General features: G+C 35.8%; 1 protein-coding gene across 1 annotated transcript in view; it reads right to left on the reverse strand.

Annotated features, from left to right (window-relative positions):
• GABBR2 (gamma-aminobutyric acid type B receptor subunit 2) overlaps positions 1 to 17,854 on the reverse strand; it is a 443,392-nt gene that overhangs the window by 228,842 nt on the left and 196,696 nt on the right. The window contains exon 4 of the mRNA XM_065753547.1: positions 6,484 to 6,585. Coding sequence (XP_065609619.1) covers positions 6,484 to 6,585 — 102 coding nt within the window. The remainder of the gene's footprint in view (positions 1 to 6,483; positions 6,586 to 17,854) is intronic.

The raw sequence follows: 17,854 nt of genomic DNA on the forward strand, positions 1-17,854 counted from the left end.
AAAATTAGCAAATATTCTTCTGATGCCTTGCAAGATTTCTTCTTTTATTATTACTTCTGCCTATTAAAAACTGTTGAAAATACATACTGTTTGCTGTCTATACAAACAACGTGAAGATGAGAGAATTTGGATTCATAAATGAGATGAAATGTGTTCATATTATGTCATCTTCAGAAATATTTAAAGGTTTTTATTCAGTCAACATCTCCTCCACACACACCAGAACACATTGGCAATCCCCCTCTTCCCAAGACCCTCCACCTCCAACCAGACAAAAAAAAAAAAGTCATGGTACTTTGTGAATCTAAAATTGAAGTCAAAAGACATCGTTTTACTTTCATACTTTGAAGTACATTAACTTAATATTCCTAAATTTAGGAGCATTGGCAGCAAAATATTCCTTTGAGAATTAAGGTGCTGTTCTTACACAAGTGAAAAATTAAGGAGTAAGTTCCATAAAACTCAAAAAATTACCTGGATTTTCAGTAACATGTTGAGAAAATGTGATTCGCCATTTATTTTCTAAAATACTTGATTACAATTACTAATAGCTCTTTCTCTCTCTAAGGAACAAACAAAACAGATGATTCACTGTGTCTTTCAGTGGTGAAAACACTTCAGCTTTAATTAAATCAGTTTATCAAAGATTTTCAATTTAGATAATTTCTATGTTTATTTCCTGGTCAGCATAAAATATTACGATGGACAGTGCACAAAAAAACTACAATGCCTCTGAAGTTCAGTGCATGAAATCTATGTAGGTCGTTCCATAAGTAATGCCTCCTATTTATTTCCATGGAAACTACAAGAAACACAAAGAGCACAAAAAACTGCCTGAGAGAGCTCATTCTCAGCTACAAAGCACTATTTTTTAACACCATCACCACTGTCAGCTAGGAATTTTCACCACTGATAAACAAGAGTCTGCATGCCATACTTGTAAATATCTGCACCAGCAGAGGTGACTTGCTGCTGTGGCCCACTGTCTCACTGTGTCAACATTCACTATTCAGTCTCCATCAAACATTCAGCAAGCACTAATGAATCTCAATGGGTGCCATTTTTTCCACATGGAGGAATTGAGAGACACACCCTTGTTTCAAAAACGCTATATAAAATCTACTGAGGTAATGTGAAACAAAACAAGCAAATCACACGAATTATGCTCATTGACAGCAAGAGTACTACATTTTTTGTAAGAACAAAAAGAAAAATACATTTAGGAATTATGTGGGAAAAAAGGCACCTCCCTTAACAAAAAAATCACATATTTAGTGTGAGTAGGAAAAGTTGGTTGAAAAAAACAAGTGACACAGCACTGAGTTATTAAAATGGAATACAATACTTATCATTTTCTCGTTCACATGATGAGGACTAATTTTACATGCACTGCTTCATAGCTTATGAGCACCAGAGAGAGAGAGTAGGAAAAGCATAGAGAATAGGAGTGCATGTGCATCACCACTGATTACTGTCTGTACAGCACTCAAACTGAAGGTCTAATAGTGCCGTGGTAGCATGCCCTGGAGGATTATCTGCCTGATTACCACGTAAGCTGGAGTACATTCCCCACTGGGACAACTCTGTTATTGTAAAGCACTGCACAAAGTGTACAGTCCATCTTATATTTTTTCCTAGGAATATCCTATCCTATTTCAATATACCTGCTGGCTGCAGGGGATGTCTTATATTAACATCATCATGTAATCAGTTTGGCAATGGAACTCAGACCCAAATCTTGTACGTTCAGTTGCAACAGAATTATAAAATCACAAAATATCCTGAGTTGGAAGGGACCCACAAGGGTCACTGAATACAACTCCTGGCTCCACACAGTACCATCCAGATTCAAACCCTATGTCTGAGAGATATGTCCAAATTCTCCTTGAGCTGTGGCAACTTGGGGCCATGATCATGGCCCTGGGCATTCTGTTCCATGCCCACCACCCTCTGGTGAAGAACTTTTTCCTAGCCTCCCTCCCCTGACACAGCTCCATGCCATTCCCTCAGGTCCTGTCACTGTCACTAGAGAGTAGAGATCAGCTTTGCCCCTCCACTCTCCTCATAAAAAGCTGCAGGCCATTGTGAGTCATTTTAACCCCCCACTCATCTTAACCTTAATAATAACCATTTAGAGCAGTGGAGGGAACTGAGAACCCACATATGTTTCGTACTGGCCAGAAATGGATCCAGAAATGTAAAGCTGACACACAATAAATAGTATGCCTGGAGTAGGATCCATTAAGAGAAAAGAAGGCATAGAGAAAAGAGAGACATACCAGATAAGGAACTGGGGCAGTGAGTACATACACTGATTAGGTAAAGGGGGAGCAAAAAGTTGGGGAGGTAAGAGCAATTAGGATTTTCAATACTACTGCAAATTGTAAGCTTGATGAATAGTTACTAGACAGGTAGGATAACTGGAATCTCAGAAAGCAAGCTTTTCCCATAAGAAAATTGAAGAAGAGTCTAGACAAACATGCTTAAAGCGAGACAAGAAACCAAGGAGGCAGAATGTAGCACTGGGTAAGAAAGAATTTTGACTTGGACTTTCAGTATAAGTCAGGGTTGGTGCTGTGTTAAATGGAGAGTATGAGATTGCAGGGTCAAGCTGCCTGAGAGTATCTGGCATAATATCCATTTTTTCTGCAGCTTCATAATCTATAATTTCAGTTCATTAGTCATGTAAGGGAAACGATAAGAGATTTCTCTTGTCTATAAACCATGCAATATCAATACGATGCCAAGAGTTGCCATGTGTAGGGTTTTATAGATTACAGTTTAAAAAGAGTGGCAAGCAACCATTTAACTAAATAATTGAATGGCATAACATAAGTAAAAGGAAAATTTAGGAAAATCTGTGCAATAGCTCTTCATTTTCCATGCATCACGTTTTTCCTCTGTGCAATTTACATGCTGCTTGGTAAGTCTGTTTCTTTCCAACTCTGCTTTTTCATAGGATCATAGGATCACCAAGATTGAAAAAAACCTCCAAGATCATCCAGTCCAAATGTCCACCTATCACCAGTATTTCCCACTAAACCATAGCTCCCTTCACATTTTGCTCAAATCTGTCCTCATAGAATGACATTCAGCATGACAAATAAGTCCAGATCCATTTGAATCCAGGACTGGGTCTGGTCTGCTGACTCTGTCTTGTTAAGAAATCCTGAAGCTTCAAATTCTTATGGCTGGATATAACTAAACAGTAAATCATGTAGATTTTTTTTTCGCATATGGATAAGGAAAACTGCAAAGCAGTTTATCAGAAGTGTGCTCATTTCAGTGGTTATGGCTCAGGACATGCGTCCACATTATAGCCTTATGTGAAGATAAACATCAGACATGGGCGTAATTTTTTCCTTCCCTTGGTCACATTGTTAAATCAATAGCATAATTTTCTTGCATGTTTGCACTATTTCTTTAAGTTCTTTTTTAAGTTAACAGAGCACAACTCTCATGCAGGGTTCAAAGAGGTCACCCACTAGAACACAGCAAGTGCCAAGTATTTTTCTTCTCAGAGTTGTGCATTGGTCGTATAGAACTAAAGCACACCTGACAGGATGTTTTAATTAATGGAGCTGGGCATGTGATCAATTAGATGAGTCAAAACATCCTGGGGGTAAGGCAACTCACAAAACCGTGCTTATTTCAGAAGACAAGAGTTTAGACCATTTGCCAGATGGTGAGCTGTCAGTTACTCTTCTTAAAGATTAGAGCAGCTATATCAGCATTTAAGCTTTGCCCTCTGTAAGCAATACATATGTTTCCACACTTTGAAATAAAGTTCAAACAAAAACATAAGAACAATGAGATTTCATTCACACACAGCTGTGGCGGACTCACCATAAAAACATATTTCATAAATCAGGATGACTGTACAACCTTAAAAGGAAATGCCTCTCTTGTTCCCTTCTTTCTTACAGGTGAGGACATTATTCATACACTAATTATAAAGTGTATTTGATACTTCTGGCAGCTGACATAGTGAAGCCTGAAGACAGTGAGGATTAAGATATCTAAGACGATCTATGGAAAGATGAAGAAGAACTTGCCTACTACACTGAAACATTTAATACTCCAGATATGAGGTACTCTTTAGCCCCTTACCTTTTGAGTGCAGCGCTTTATACTGGAATAGGCAGGGGTTTTTTTTGTTATTATTACTTTTTTTCAGCCTGCAGAGCTTCCCTACTGTGATCAGATTTTAATTGGTCTCATTTCTAATGAATAAAACCACACTGTTGTATTAGCTTTCCAGTGAAGGATTGCTACAATATCTCATCTGCCAGGAAGTCAATGCTTTGGCAAGCTCTTTATGAAATATCTAAATTGCACTGCCCATATACTCTGTCATATTCTCTACCATAACATAACAGTCAAGATGTTATCCATAAATCTACACTTAGCTGGGTAACTTCGTCAATATAGGTATTCATATGTTCTGCCTTCTAAATGTCTTGATGTCCACTCGTATAACTACAGATGAACCTCTAACTTCAGCTATGGAATTACTGATAGAGAAGATGAACTAGGGGATTTCAGCTCCCACCAACACAACGCGCTGACAAAACTTGATATCTATGTAAATTTAATTTACCTTGAATTCATATATTGCAGTTTTTTGTCTTACATGCAAGACACAAGGGAGTTGGTAGGAGAAGTGTTGTTGATCATACAACAAGATGATGCATGCTTAGAACTTCACATCAGATTTAAGATGATGTACAAATGCATATCCTTCAACATCACCTCCTCTAAGCTACAAAAAATGAGTTTTAACAATATCCTTAAGTGTAAACTTACTTTCTAACTGTGATTTAAAGAGACTGGAATCAATATGTAATAAAACTTAAGGTGTTGCCATGGAAAATACAGAACATGCATTTCTATAAATCATAGTAGAAATTTCTGTTTGTTATTGCATAAGCATTAATTTCATTAATTTAAATGTACTTATTGAAAGAAAAAGCATTTCATGTCTGTTTTTCATCACAATTACAGTAAACACCTACTTTAAACTGTGTACCTACTGTAAACTTATATTTCCTTAAAGGAAAGAATGAACAGTTTAAGAATTGGACAGGTAAATTGTGCCTGACATGTGTACCTAAGGACAAATGACCATATATTCTTATAAAGAATAAATGACTATACATATATATATATATGCTTATTTATTTTTTGAATTAATAATTTTTAAGAGGAAACCAAGGGACAACTTTAATACAGGTTGATAGGTTAATCTGACATTTCCTATAAAACAAACAATGTTTTTGACGTATGGGAAGGCTGCAATCTTGCTGCTTTTTCTAAACTCCAGTCTAAACATACTTATATGTATCTGTTCTTATTCTAACATCATCCATTGTATTAAATAGCTGGCTTCAGATTTCTTAGCTTTCTGATACCAGGTGGTATCAGAGTATCATACCTGGCTAAAAATGTCAACTTTGCTGATAACACATACTGGAGTCTTTTCAACAACAGACAGGAAATACAAACTGACTCAGACAGACATGAATGGCTATATACAAACATGATGTTTAACTAGTTATACTTTCAGCATTCAAGCTTGCATCTCTATTATGCAAAAAATAATAATGCATCCTTAGTTTATCATGCTTCTGACCTCTTCCAGTTAGTCTCAGTAGTGGCCTAAACTTATATAGGTTGGTATCTTTGTTTAAATGTTAGTATTTAAATAGTGTTCAATTTACTAATTTTTTCTCCATTTTTACACCTATTTCTGCAGGTTTGAAGTTTTAATTCTGTACTTTACATAACATAATCCAGCTACAATTTGATCTTCACTATTTAAAGATGTTTTATATTGCAGGTTGAATATTTTTTCCGTTCACATGCTGTGTAAGATTTGTATCTCCAATGTCTAATTTATGATTGGTTGCACTTCATAATATTGCGAAAATATAGTTTTAATTTCAGCAGATGCCAAGAACCTAAAAAAATCATTACAATAAGAGAAAGATGTTAATTTATTCTGCTATCAAATTTAACTTTCATTTCTTTCCTACTGTTCATACGAAATGATGCAAATAATTATAAGCAAATAACTCAACATAGAATGTGATGAAGCTAATGCAAAGATGCTGATGCTTTCACTACATAAAATTTACCTTAAAAAAGCTCTGAGTCTAGAAGACAAGAATGTTCTCACATGTATGACTAAGACTGACTCTTTAAGTACAGATATTAGGCCAGAAAAAACTTGTTTTACTTTCTGTCATTTTGTGGAACTATAAAAACCTTTATCACATGGACATTCATTGAAATAATCAGAAATAGGCCCTCTAAATGCCATTTGTTAACCTTATAAATTACGTGCTACAGTATAACATTCTTATGCAAATTTTGGAATTAATAAACAAATGCCTCAACAGAGGAAAAAATAATCAACAGAGGAAAAAATAATCAAATGCCACAATACAATCAGTAACTTATTTCTCAAACAGCAGCACATACCTTAAGCTTCTTTACGCTTGTGCAAGGGTCATTGGAGAAACTCTCAGTATCTGAAATTTCGATATCTTCACCATAGAGGACACCAGTCAGATCATTCCTTACCTGTCAGAAGATGAGAAAAAGGCAAACTGGTAAACTGAGACTCAGTGAGAAGGAAGCAGATAGACTATATTTATTAAGTAACGGTTTCGATGATGATATATGTGCTCCAATTCTTTTCAGTTTCATCTGAAAACTGATCAACACACTATTCTTTTTGCATTATAAGCTACTATCAATCAATCTACTATCAATCAGTCTACTGGATTAAAAGCTTTTATTACATATGATGAAAAATGCACAGTGGGTTTCCACTTTGTGGTGTGGGTCAGGACAATTCTTGTTAATTTCCAGTGGTTCTAACACCAAAAGTTTTCATGTAGCCAAAGCAATGATTGAGACCATATAAAGGGGAAAGATTCATTAAGAAAACTCTTACATATTGCTGATTCTGAGGACTGACTTGAAAACATGTGCAGTTGACAGAATCAGCATGAACCAGCAGAGCTTAGTGCATGTTGCTTAGAGGTTGATAAATCCTAATGAATTCCTCTGAGAACTCCTCCTTTCTTACAACATGCATGTTTTCATGGGACACCATGTTTTGCTTAAAGGTGACACAAGCAATAATGTTATGAGCAGATTTTCTCATCTATTTTTATGATGGCAAGTCTTTGTCCTCTTTAGCTGCCTAAGAGCACAAAGAAGCCAGAAAACACACAAAAAATCTGGTTATAGACTTAGGGTGGTTTTCTTTTTCTTATTCTCCTTTTTTTTTTCCCATTTAACTACTTCAAAGTTTTCTGTCTTAATCACTGATGATTTTCCTCCAGCCACATGACTCCGAAAACAGAGCTTCACATTTCTATTCCTAATGCATGAGCAAAAATAATTTTAGCTGAAGATAACATGGTTACAGACTGAAGTGAAGAAAGAGGCACTCTGATATTAGTTTAATAAAATTATAATCACATTTATTTTACTGATTGTCTTTTTTGTTTGTCATAGTATTAGAAACAGGAGAAGCAAATCACAATGTAAAAGAGAAACAAAAAACTAATCGCCATATTAAAACACAGGAAATACAATGCATGGAAGAGATAAGAGAGATATATGTGACATTATATAGACAAATGTAGAATTCTATACATCGTATGCTGATACTTTCCAGTAACCCTCTGTATGAATCTATAGAATTACACCTTCTAAATCTCTCTCCTAACAGTCCATCTCCTTAACCTCCTTTGAAAGGTAAGCACAGTTCACACTGAATAATCAGAAAATATATGATATATATTTACATGGACAAGAAAAAAATGAAAATGGTATCTTTACTTCAGCAGTAGAAATTTCTCATTTAGAATTTAAATAAGTGTAAAATTTATACTGTGAGAAGACAGTCTGGCCATCTGGAAACAAGACCCAGGTTTTGCTGCATTTCCTCTGCTGAAAGCCTGTCAAGCTCACGGTACAGTAATATCTAGAGGGTGCAATGGGACACGATTTCCGACAGGTGAGATATCCCTAGTTCAACTGGGAGCTTTACAATCTCATTTCTTGATTATCCTGCTATTAGACAGCGGTACTGTTTTTGGATAAAAGAAGGACATCTTATACTTTCTGAAAATTTCAGTTTAAGATGGTTGTGTCAAGTTTCTTGGTTGCCCAATGAAGTACTTCTTAACTAAAATTACTATACTGACTGTTTTTACTGTCTTTATAATTTTAAACTAAAAGAGGGGAGATTTAGATTGGATATAAGGAAAAAAAGTTTTACAATAAGGGTGGTGAGGTACAGGTTGCCTGAAGTGGTGGTGGAAGCCTCATCCTTGGAGACACTCCAGATCAGTCTGCTCTGAGCAACCTGATCTAGCTGTAGGTGCCCCTGTTCAATTGCAGACAAGTTTGATGAGATTACCTGCAAGGGTTCCTTCCAATTCAGACAGCTGTATGATTCTATGGATTCTGTTACTTCTTTCCTGGCTAAAGCTTCATCATAACACTTCTAGCCATGTTTCCATATTACTGAGTTATGTCGTCAAGTTATTATCAGGTTTTTTTACAATGACTAAAAAAAAGTGGACATACAGACAATTACTCTATTAACAATTACTCAGTTTTACAGAAGTAATAGTCTGAATGTGTCCATCAAAATTTAAACTAGATCCTTAATCCTTTTGTGATGTTATAGTTAGTTTCAAGCACATTCTGTGGAAGTGTACTCACTGACCTAAATAAATAAATAGTTCTACTATTCTGGTAAAGTGAGTAATGCTTTAGTTTCAACAATTCCATTAGCTGCTCCTTATCATAGAATCACAGAATGGCTTAGGTTGAAAGGGACAGTAAAGCCCACCAGTCCCAACCCTCTGCCAAGCAGCAGAGCTGCTACCCACCAGCTCAGGTTGCCAAGGGTCCCACCCTTGAACACATCCAGGGATGGGGCACCCACAACTTCTCTGGGCAGTCTGTGCCAGGGCCTCACCATTCTCTGAGTAAAGAATTTTTTCCTAACATTTAACTAATTTTCCTTTTTATTTTAATTTAAAGCCATTACCCCTTGTCCTATCATATCAGACTGTGTAAAATCTCACCCCTTCTCCTGCTTATAAACTCCCCTCGAATATTAGAAGGTCACAGTGAGGTCTCCCTGAAATCTCCAAGCTACAGAAGCCCAACTCCCTCAACCTTTCTTTATAAGAGAAAACAGTTCATTCTTGATACGAAGTATAACCTTCTGTAACATACCAAAAATAATACAGTTTAGCTAATATTCAAAATCCTTCGACCTAGCATGAAAGCTCACTACAGAAAAAGTAGATTTTTCCTTAGTACTTTCGAAAGGCATAGAACTGGTCATAAGTTTCTAACTCATAGTGTTTTACCTTCTGTTATAAAGAAATAATTTTTTGTTGTTGTTGTTGAAAGCTTACTTTTCTAATACTTATTTGAGTTGTTGGGTTTTTGTTGTTGTTTTTGTGAACTGGTTTCTAGTAGTTAATGCAATCTTAGGGAGACTAAATTAACATTATTCACTTGATCTGACCAGAGTATAGCTGGTTCACTCCTAATATTTTTTTGGTCAAATTAGATCATGGAAAAATGATAAAAATTAAACATTGTTAAAATAGGTCTCAGAGGAGGCCACAAAGCTGACATGTGATGTGAAAAATTATTCATTCACACTGGCTACTGGCTTGCTGTACTAGAATATGTTCATGAACTTTGCAGTTGAAGTATTCTTTCTCTTACATAGAAAAGGGCTTTCTTAAAAACCATCAAGATTTTTTTTTTCCTGAGCAACACTTATTTAAATTTGGCCACTGAATACTCTTTTCCTCCCACCCCCTCTTTTAGAAGACTAATACACTGAAAGAGCTCTTGGATTTTCCACTGAACTAGAGTTTAAGCTCCCAAAAGGCATGCTTTATTAGAGATTGTGCCAGAGAGATGGAAACTGTCATGGTTTTATGATTTTTGGCACTGGTATTCCATATCGTAACATCGTGTAGTGTATTGGGAGTTAAAGAGTCAATGCTCCAGCTGTGTGGATCATCAATAGTTCCAGGTATACCTGTCTCAGAAGAGAAGAAGAACTACATTCCCCAGAGGACTGTGCAATGCTTGGCATTTTTACGTGTTTACGCCCAGAAGGAAAGATAAAAACTGTCTGTGGTCACGGGACTTCTTTTTTTTCCTTTGGGATCAACTCAGCAGTGGGTGCTCGCTGCCATCCGTCTTCAGCGTTAGCGTAAGGCCTTCGGTTTATCGGACACTCTCTCTTGCTCATTTTATTTGTTTTATTAGCTTCAATTCCAATTATATTGTATTATATTGTGTTAATTTGCTTTCTGATATCTTATTTAGTAAATCAGCTTTCCTCCTCAGATTGTTGCCACTATTTTGTTTTTAGGCCCATCTCCCTTTTCCCTTTTCCCTTTCCCCCCTCCCCTTTCCTGGGGCATGGGTCCGTGGGTCCCCCGCACCAATTGTCATGGAACCGGGACGAACCTGCCTGGTAAACTGTTGACAAACTCCTATTCACTGACACCATCAGATACTGCCTGTTTTGCAGTTGAGTTTGTTATAGAGATCTTGTCAAAAGAAAACTGTTTCTCTTTCCATTCTCACAAGTAGATACTTGGAGCTTCATAAGAGTATACACTGCCATCATTGCTTTTCTAGAAAGCAACGTGTTGTTTTTTTTCCTCTTTCAATACTGTGATCACACATCTGACAAACGTAATCTAGTGCTTTGATTTCAGGGTATTTTCACTACCTTTTTTCACTCTTCAATTTCTACTTATGTTCTTGTACTTTACTTCCTAAATATTCTAAATACCTGTTGACCCAGCATTGGAACTTGAGCTTTTCTTCTTAAACAAATCTTTTCATTCTTCCAAATAATTTAACTGTGGATTCTACTGATTCGGATATGATCTGACATTGGAATTCAAAAATCCTGACACCAATTCTGCAGCTATCAATTCTTGCAGAAAATATTGCAATTTTGGACTACATTTGTGCAATTGAGAATTCTAAATGCTATACGTTTTGCTTAAGCAGATGATGGTGGTACCGAAATGTGTATTATCAGCAGCATAAGCAGTTTGAAAGCTCAGCAGTAATTGCTTAATTCTACCAAGTCTTAGTAATGGACATCTTAAAAATAATAATAATAATAAAAATAAAAACCACCACACTTTTACTGAAGTATTGAGTGGTATAGGATAATTTTAGCTCTAGGAAACTGAAGTATAAAGCTATGCTTTAAACTCTGGTGGGAACCTGAAACTTGCAATTAGACCTTACATTGACTTAGAAAAAGAATTATAGTTCCATGTTATGTTTTTCTGTTGTTAACAATTTAATGAAGGCTGTACCTCTTCATCTGTTTACAATTTTATACATTTTAAAGAAACGAATATTTCATTTTCCCAAAACAGGGCTTATCAGTCCTGGTAGTCAAAACAAGTTGCTGACAGACCCTAGTCCTTAACTCACTGTAAAAAAACGGAGTGTTCCTATACAGTTCTTCACACAAAGCTCAATGAATTGGTATTTCACTCTACAATATTTTTAATAGCTATAGTCATCTTCAAAAATTTTTAGGGGACAAATATGCTTACCCAGAGACAAGATAAAAAAAAAAAAAGATTTTGTAACTGTGTGTAAGGATTGTGTGTAAGGAACAGAGTTGCAGGAAAAAAACATGGCCCCTGAGCTTGAGGCGCAAGGGAAGTGATTTCTATTCCTCAGTCTGTCGGAGCTGTTCCATGGTACAGCTCATGACCTAAATAAAATTTGAAAGTTTGCTACCAACTTTGGCTGTATTTCTTTTCTGCGACGTGGAAGGTAGCAATACTTGCCTACCTCATAGCTGCTGTATCAAATTCAGTGATGTGTGATGTTTGAGAGGCAAACAACAAAGTCCCTGACCCTGCACCTGTGAAGGAAGAAATACAGGGGTTTTGAGGAGCCAAGAATTGACACTGAAAAGGAAGAAATGAATGTATTCAATCTCTAGAAAATTGAGAGAGTAGACAGAATGACTAAATGGGCTGCAAAAGCAATGAGACTAGATGAGACCAAACTACACCATCATTATGGCCTGTATCAGGAATTATGGATTGATGTTTAAGGAAAGAAAAACAAATGTTGGAAACCATATGAGTAGGCTGCTCCCTAAGAAAGAAAGGAAGCTTCCTCAGAGGAAAGCTAGTGCCATTACACAACAACTGGACTGGGGCTCTACCTGCCAGGGCTCCATCTCTCAGTGCTATAGTGAAGGGGGCGGGACAGGTATGGAGATAACCATCATTTTCTACCATGAGTCTAGGCCATCAGAAAAATTCAGAGTCCAGGGTAGAACTGGAAGCAATCCACAAGTCAGAGACATGATTGGGTCCGGTGAGAGAAAGCTGGGTCATGTACAGGTGGTGGTTGCTGGGCAGGTCTATACTGAGAAGATAGGTCTGAATACAAGCTAGAAAATTAGTCTGTGTGTCTGTGACAGGCACAGCTGTGATGGAGACAAACATGAGCTCTTGTACAGCATAACTGGGGCAGGGACTGGTGGCCCTGGGCCAACATGGGGAGGTTGGGTTGGAAGAGCTCTGTGATGCTTGTCAGGGTCAGAAAAGGACTGTTGGTACTTTCAGATCCCTAACACTAGGTTTCAATTGTTGGCATGCTTTTGACTTCCTGCATGATACAACAGTGACGCATGTACTTACTATATTTCAGGTGAACAGATATTACTGACTTCAGTAGGACTATTTGCACAAACATGTTCATACCAATAATATATAACCAGTATCCATTTTGCCATAGTACCTCATTTTTATCATTACAATTTTATCCCTTTTTCCCACAAAATAGTAAGGAGATATGCCCAATGAATTGTCCATCTAGTGGTGATAGTTTAGATTCAAGTATTTCTACCGATTAATATTACAAACTAGGTTTCACATTACACATTTAAAGGTATAATTTTCTCATTTAATCGTAACTGCTAGTTAAAAAATAAATTTAGTGGTTTTTTAGATTTATCATACTACTTTGTTTTAAAAGAGATTTTAAACAATCTGTTTGTTCCCTAAAGCTGAATGGAAGTACTTCAAGCTAAGTCCTTATTGTTCAGGGCAGTCTAGATGTTGAACATAAAAGACTCCTGATAAATAAGAACTAGTCAGACCATATGGATTATGCAGTCAGATATTTTACTAAGATTTTCTGCTGCCAAGATTTACACTCTGTACTTTAGTAGTATTGTCAGCATTACAGAATAGAAACATTTGTGTATAAAATAAATGCATGAATTAAAAGAAAACAAGCCATATTTCATCATTACATTCACCAAACAGAAATTGTGAGTAATTGTAATCTTGCCATGTTTAAGGTGTTATGAGCAAACATAGTTACTGCTATTTTAAAAACAATGAAATATTACTCATAATTAGAGGTTTAGGAGAAGAGAGATTGTATAGTGCTAACACTTGTCATTACTCTTAAATATAGGATAAAATTGAGGCACTTATTGATATAACGTTTGGGATTATAAAAATGAAAGAGAAAGTGGATCCTTATTTTGAGGAAAACAAAATCAAAAGCATGGATAAGCTGAAATAGTAAAATATTTTAGATATTTGGAATAGAATACCACATCCATAAATAATATATATATTTTAATAATCTTTCTGTGTGAAAGAGAAATACAAATGGAAATGCATTGGATTTCCTTTTTTTGTTATTGAATGTGATTTCATATAAAGCTTATGCAATATCTTATAGCTAATGCTTATTTAAACATAAGCTTTTCAATAGTCAAGCTAAAATATTCTATTTTACCCCTAAGTTCTCCAAGGTAGAAAATTTTTATTATGCCTTTTGGTCACAGAAGCTAACAGTAATCACGAACTCTCACAGTATTTCTAATAGCTGTTGTAAAAAGGATTAATAGCAGTTAAGGGTTGTTTTTGAAGGGGAGGATGCCCCTCTGCTGTCATCTGTCACGTGGCAAGAAAATGTTGTGGGATATTGGTGGGAAGTTTCAACCTCTACTGCCACACCACCACCATCTGCCCCTGATGTCATGGGCTAATATCATAAAACAGGAGGCATTACTTTTTGAACAGCCCTTGTAACAGTAGTTCAAGATTTCAGGAAAACGGACTAACAGAAATGAAGAAGCAATAATTTAAAAAACACATTTCTGGTTCCCTGAATGTGATGTACCTTCTAGAAAACGGAAGGTAATGAGGGCTTCCAAATAAATTGAACAACCCTTTTTCTACGAGTTTATCAGACTTGGTTCCTGCAGATAGTAGGATAAAAGCAAAGGGTCTGGAGGGTGTAAAATGTAAAAAAATATTTTTCATATCAAGTATTATGAATATAAATAGGGAAATATTTAAAATAGATTATTTAATAATTTGCAAATCAATGCCAGAAGCAGAAGTAATAAGCAGGACATTAGAAATGCTTGTTTGTTAAAGCAAGTGAATGTAATAGGAATACTGAAAGTTGGTGCAAACAGACATGCAACAGGGACTGCTGATATTATTGGAGGGGACACAGAGACAGAGAAATAAAAGCACTCCATGGCATTGTCTCTGTAATTAAAAGCACAGTACACAAAATATAGAATATATCTTCTGACAAAAAATAAAAAAGCTTTCACAAGGATTAATGCATGTGTTTTGATAATAAAAACTACTTCAAAAATATTTTTAAAAATATTAGAATACATAGGAAATCTGCTTTACATTTGTGAGTTTCCTAATAGGGATAAGGAAATATGGACAGAACAAGATGGAAAATATCACATTATCAGAAAAAAAGGTCATAGCTTAGAAAAGTACCATGAGTTTGTTTTGGAACCCAAACTATTACTGCACCTTCAAAACCACTTCTTGTGGAAGAGAAACAGTGAATATTGAACCCAAAGTTAGGGACTCTCTCAACACTAACTGTATTATTACAGGTGGACTAAATATAACACATATCAGCAATTCCTACACACAAACTTTTTGAACACATTTACTACTCAGAATTACTTAGGGGGAATTCAAACAGAGAAACTTCATCAGTAGTAATTGTTGAAGGAAATGTTATCAGTATCAGTAGGTCTATCATCTATAACTATAAAAGAAAGTGTTTTTATGTAAAATCTTCATTGAAGCAGATTGAAAGTAACAATAACACATGCATTCAGTTTCTCAATCTGTGATAGAGTAAATGTTTATTCCAACACTATGTAGGAAAGGTGTTACACAGAAACTGCCAAAGACAAATGGGCATTTCTAAGGAATCAGTCATGTCAACCACAAATAAATGTCTAAAACATGTGAGATGAATTGCACCTTGCAAGTATTTCCCTCTTTTTTCCATTAACTATAAATGGAGCTTAGATGACTCTCTCAGATACAGAGAGGCACTGACAGCTGAAATGTAGCTGAATCCCACGTCTCAAAACCTAACCTTGCTTAAAATGTTGTTGCACTGCTTGTAGAACCTACTCAAACTTTTAAAGCCTAAAGATCCCTCGACTTCAAAAAAATGTTATTAGGAAAACATCAGAAGAGTGGGAAACTTGTGTCCTTTCTCAGGATGCCCCACATGGAGCAGAGGAACAGAGTGACCATGAAGAAACAGCAGAGATAAAGCATTATGTAGTGACCACAGCCCCCATTCCCCATTCCCCATTCCTCTGTACTGCCTGAGGCAAGTGGGTAGAAAAGGGTGGAAGGCAGGGAGGTGTTTTTAGTTTGCCTTTAGTTCTCATTTCTCTAGTCTGTTAGCAGTAGGCAATAAATTACAATAATATCCCTTATGTTGAGTCTGTTTTGGCCATATGACAGTAATTGTTGAGTGATTTCCATGTCCTTATCTCAAACCAAGAGATCTTTTTCTACTGTGCTTTCTCTCCCTTTTCTATTGAGGGGGAGTGAGAGGGTGGAGTTGTGCTGCTGAGCTACTGACGGGAGTGAAACCATCGCATTTGCTAATGGTTTAATTCCATCCAATTCAGGGGACCATGTCAGTATTTAAGAAAACTTCAGTATCTAGGAGTCTATCTGTTATCAACTGAAAACTATGAATAGAACCTGCAGCAGGGAATTAAAAAATGAAATATTTAGCTAAAACAAAATTCAATGTCATTTTGATGAAAGGGAGATTATGGAAAATATACCTGCGAAAATACAGACAATAGGAAATTATTACTATTTCAATAATCCTTCAAAATAGCAAACCACATTTCTCAGACTTCCTAAACGCAGGAAGGTCAGCAATATCATGCTAAGATTTAGTTCTGTACTTTGTGTGAACTATGGGAATATTTGTCCTTATTGCAATACATTGGAGTATTTCAGCTTTAGGCTTTTCTGGGATGGAAGAACAGGCTTGGATGAGATTTGAGAATAGTTTAATGAAGCATTTCAGTAACTGGCTTTCCGCTTAGTAATATACTGCTCCAAACATGTTTGTATAACTTAGTTAAAAAAAATAATAATAAATATATATATATATATATAGTTTGTGTTTAAAGTATGTCATAAGTTCATCTATCTATAGTTTTCTTCCAAGTGAAAATGGCAATGCAGACACTGTCAGGGGCATAAGATCTTCACAGGACAACACTGAATCAAAGGATAATGCTAACATAAATCATAATCATAAATAGAAACCATGAACATTTTATCATATGAACTATGCTACCACCTTATGTTCCTCCCAGCTAAAAAAAAAAACAAACCTAAAAGTTTACTTCTTTCTCTTCTGAATCAGATTCTGCTACATTAAAGAAGTCATACACTAACTGGGGTGATATTACAGTAAAATGAAAAACAATTATGAGGTTAAAAATAAATTTCCTCTTTTTGTCTATTGTGTATTACTAAACATACAAAGCATTTTTCTCATCTATACCTGCCTATTCAGTTGTGCCTTTCCTTTCTGTTCTCATAAAACTGAGTTTTGTACTGCATGCTACCTAAGACTGTCAATTAAATCAATTTGGAAATAAAGTTAGAAGAAATCAAACTGAAGATGTATGACTCTAAAATGGAGAATTTCTTATACTCTTATTTACTGAAACTTCATATTATTGTTTAATTGTGAAAAATAATTTACAAAACTTTCAGAATATTTAATGGAGGAAGCATAACATAACAATTAACTTTCTTTTATTGCTGGGACTATTATCTGAAGAAAAACTAAATTACTGACCCAAATGCCTCTTTTCTACACGAAAGGACTACTGATCTGATCACTCTGTCAAAATCCTTCATTATCCACTCTCCGTGACATGTATCTTCACTTTATTCCTTTTTACAACACAAACAAAATATTTTACACAGAGCACAATCTCCCTTTGTATCATCTCTGTATGCTGCTGCAAAATTGCAGCAACTCAAGTTCTATCTACAGGAGTGTGAATCTGATTATAATTATTGGCATCAAGAGTTTGCACTCATTCACCTACACTGCAGATACCATGGAGTCATGAGACCATGAGGAACTGAGACGCTGTCAACACTATACAACGATCTCTTTCCTTCTCACTTTCAAGCCCACAATACAGGAGGTTGAAATCTGCAATTTCAGTAGCAAGTCCTCACAATGGGGACTACATCCTTCCCTTTGGATTTCCTCATACTATACTTAGTATTCTTATTAATACAGATAAAATCTTCCAGGCTAGCTGAATTGATACACAATGGGGGAATGTGGGGAAAAAGATCTTCCCCAGACACCCTATCATATTTTCACCTACACAAGACTTTTGTAAATAGAATCTATAAATCCCAAATGGTACTCCCCCAAAAAG

The sequence above is a fragment of the Cyrtonyx montezumae genome, unplaced genomic scaffold (assembly GCF_038088225.1).
Source record: "Cyrtonyx montezumae isolate F1298 unplaced genomic scaffold, pur_monq_1.0 scaffold_8, whole genome shotgun sequence".
Lineage (NCBI taxonomy): Eukaryota > Metazoa > Chordata > Aves > Galliformes > Odontophoridae > Cyrtonyx > Cyrtonyx montezumae.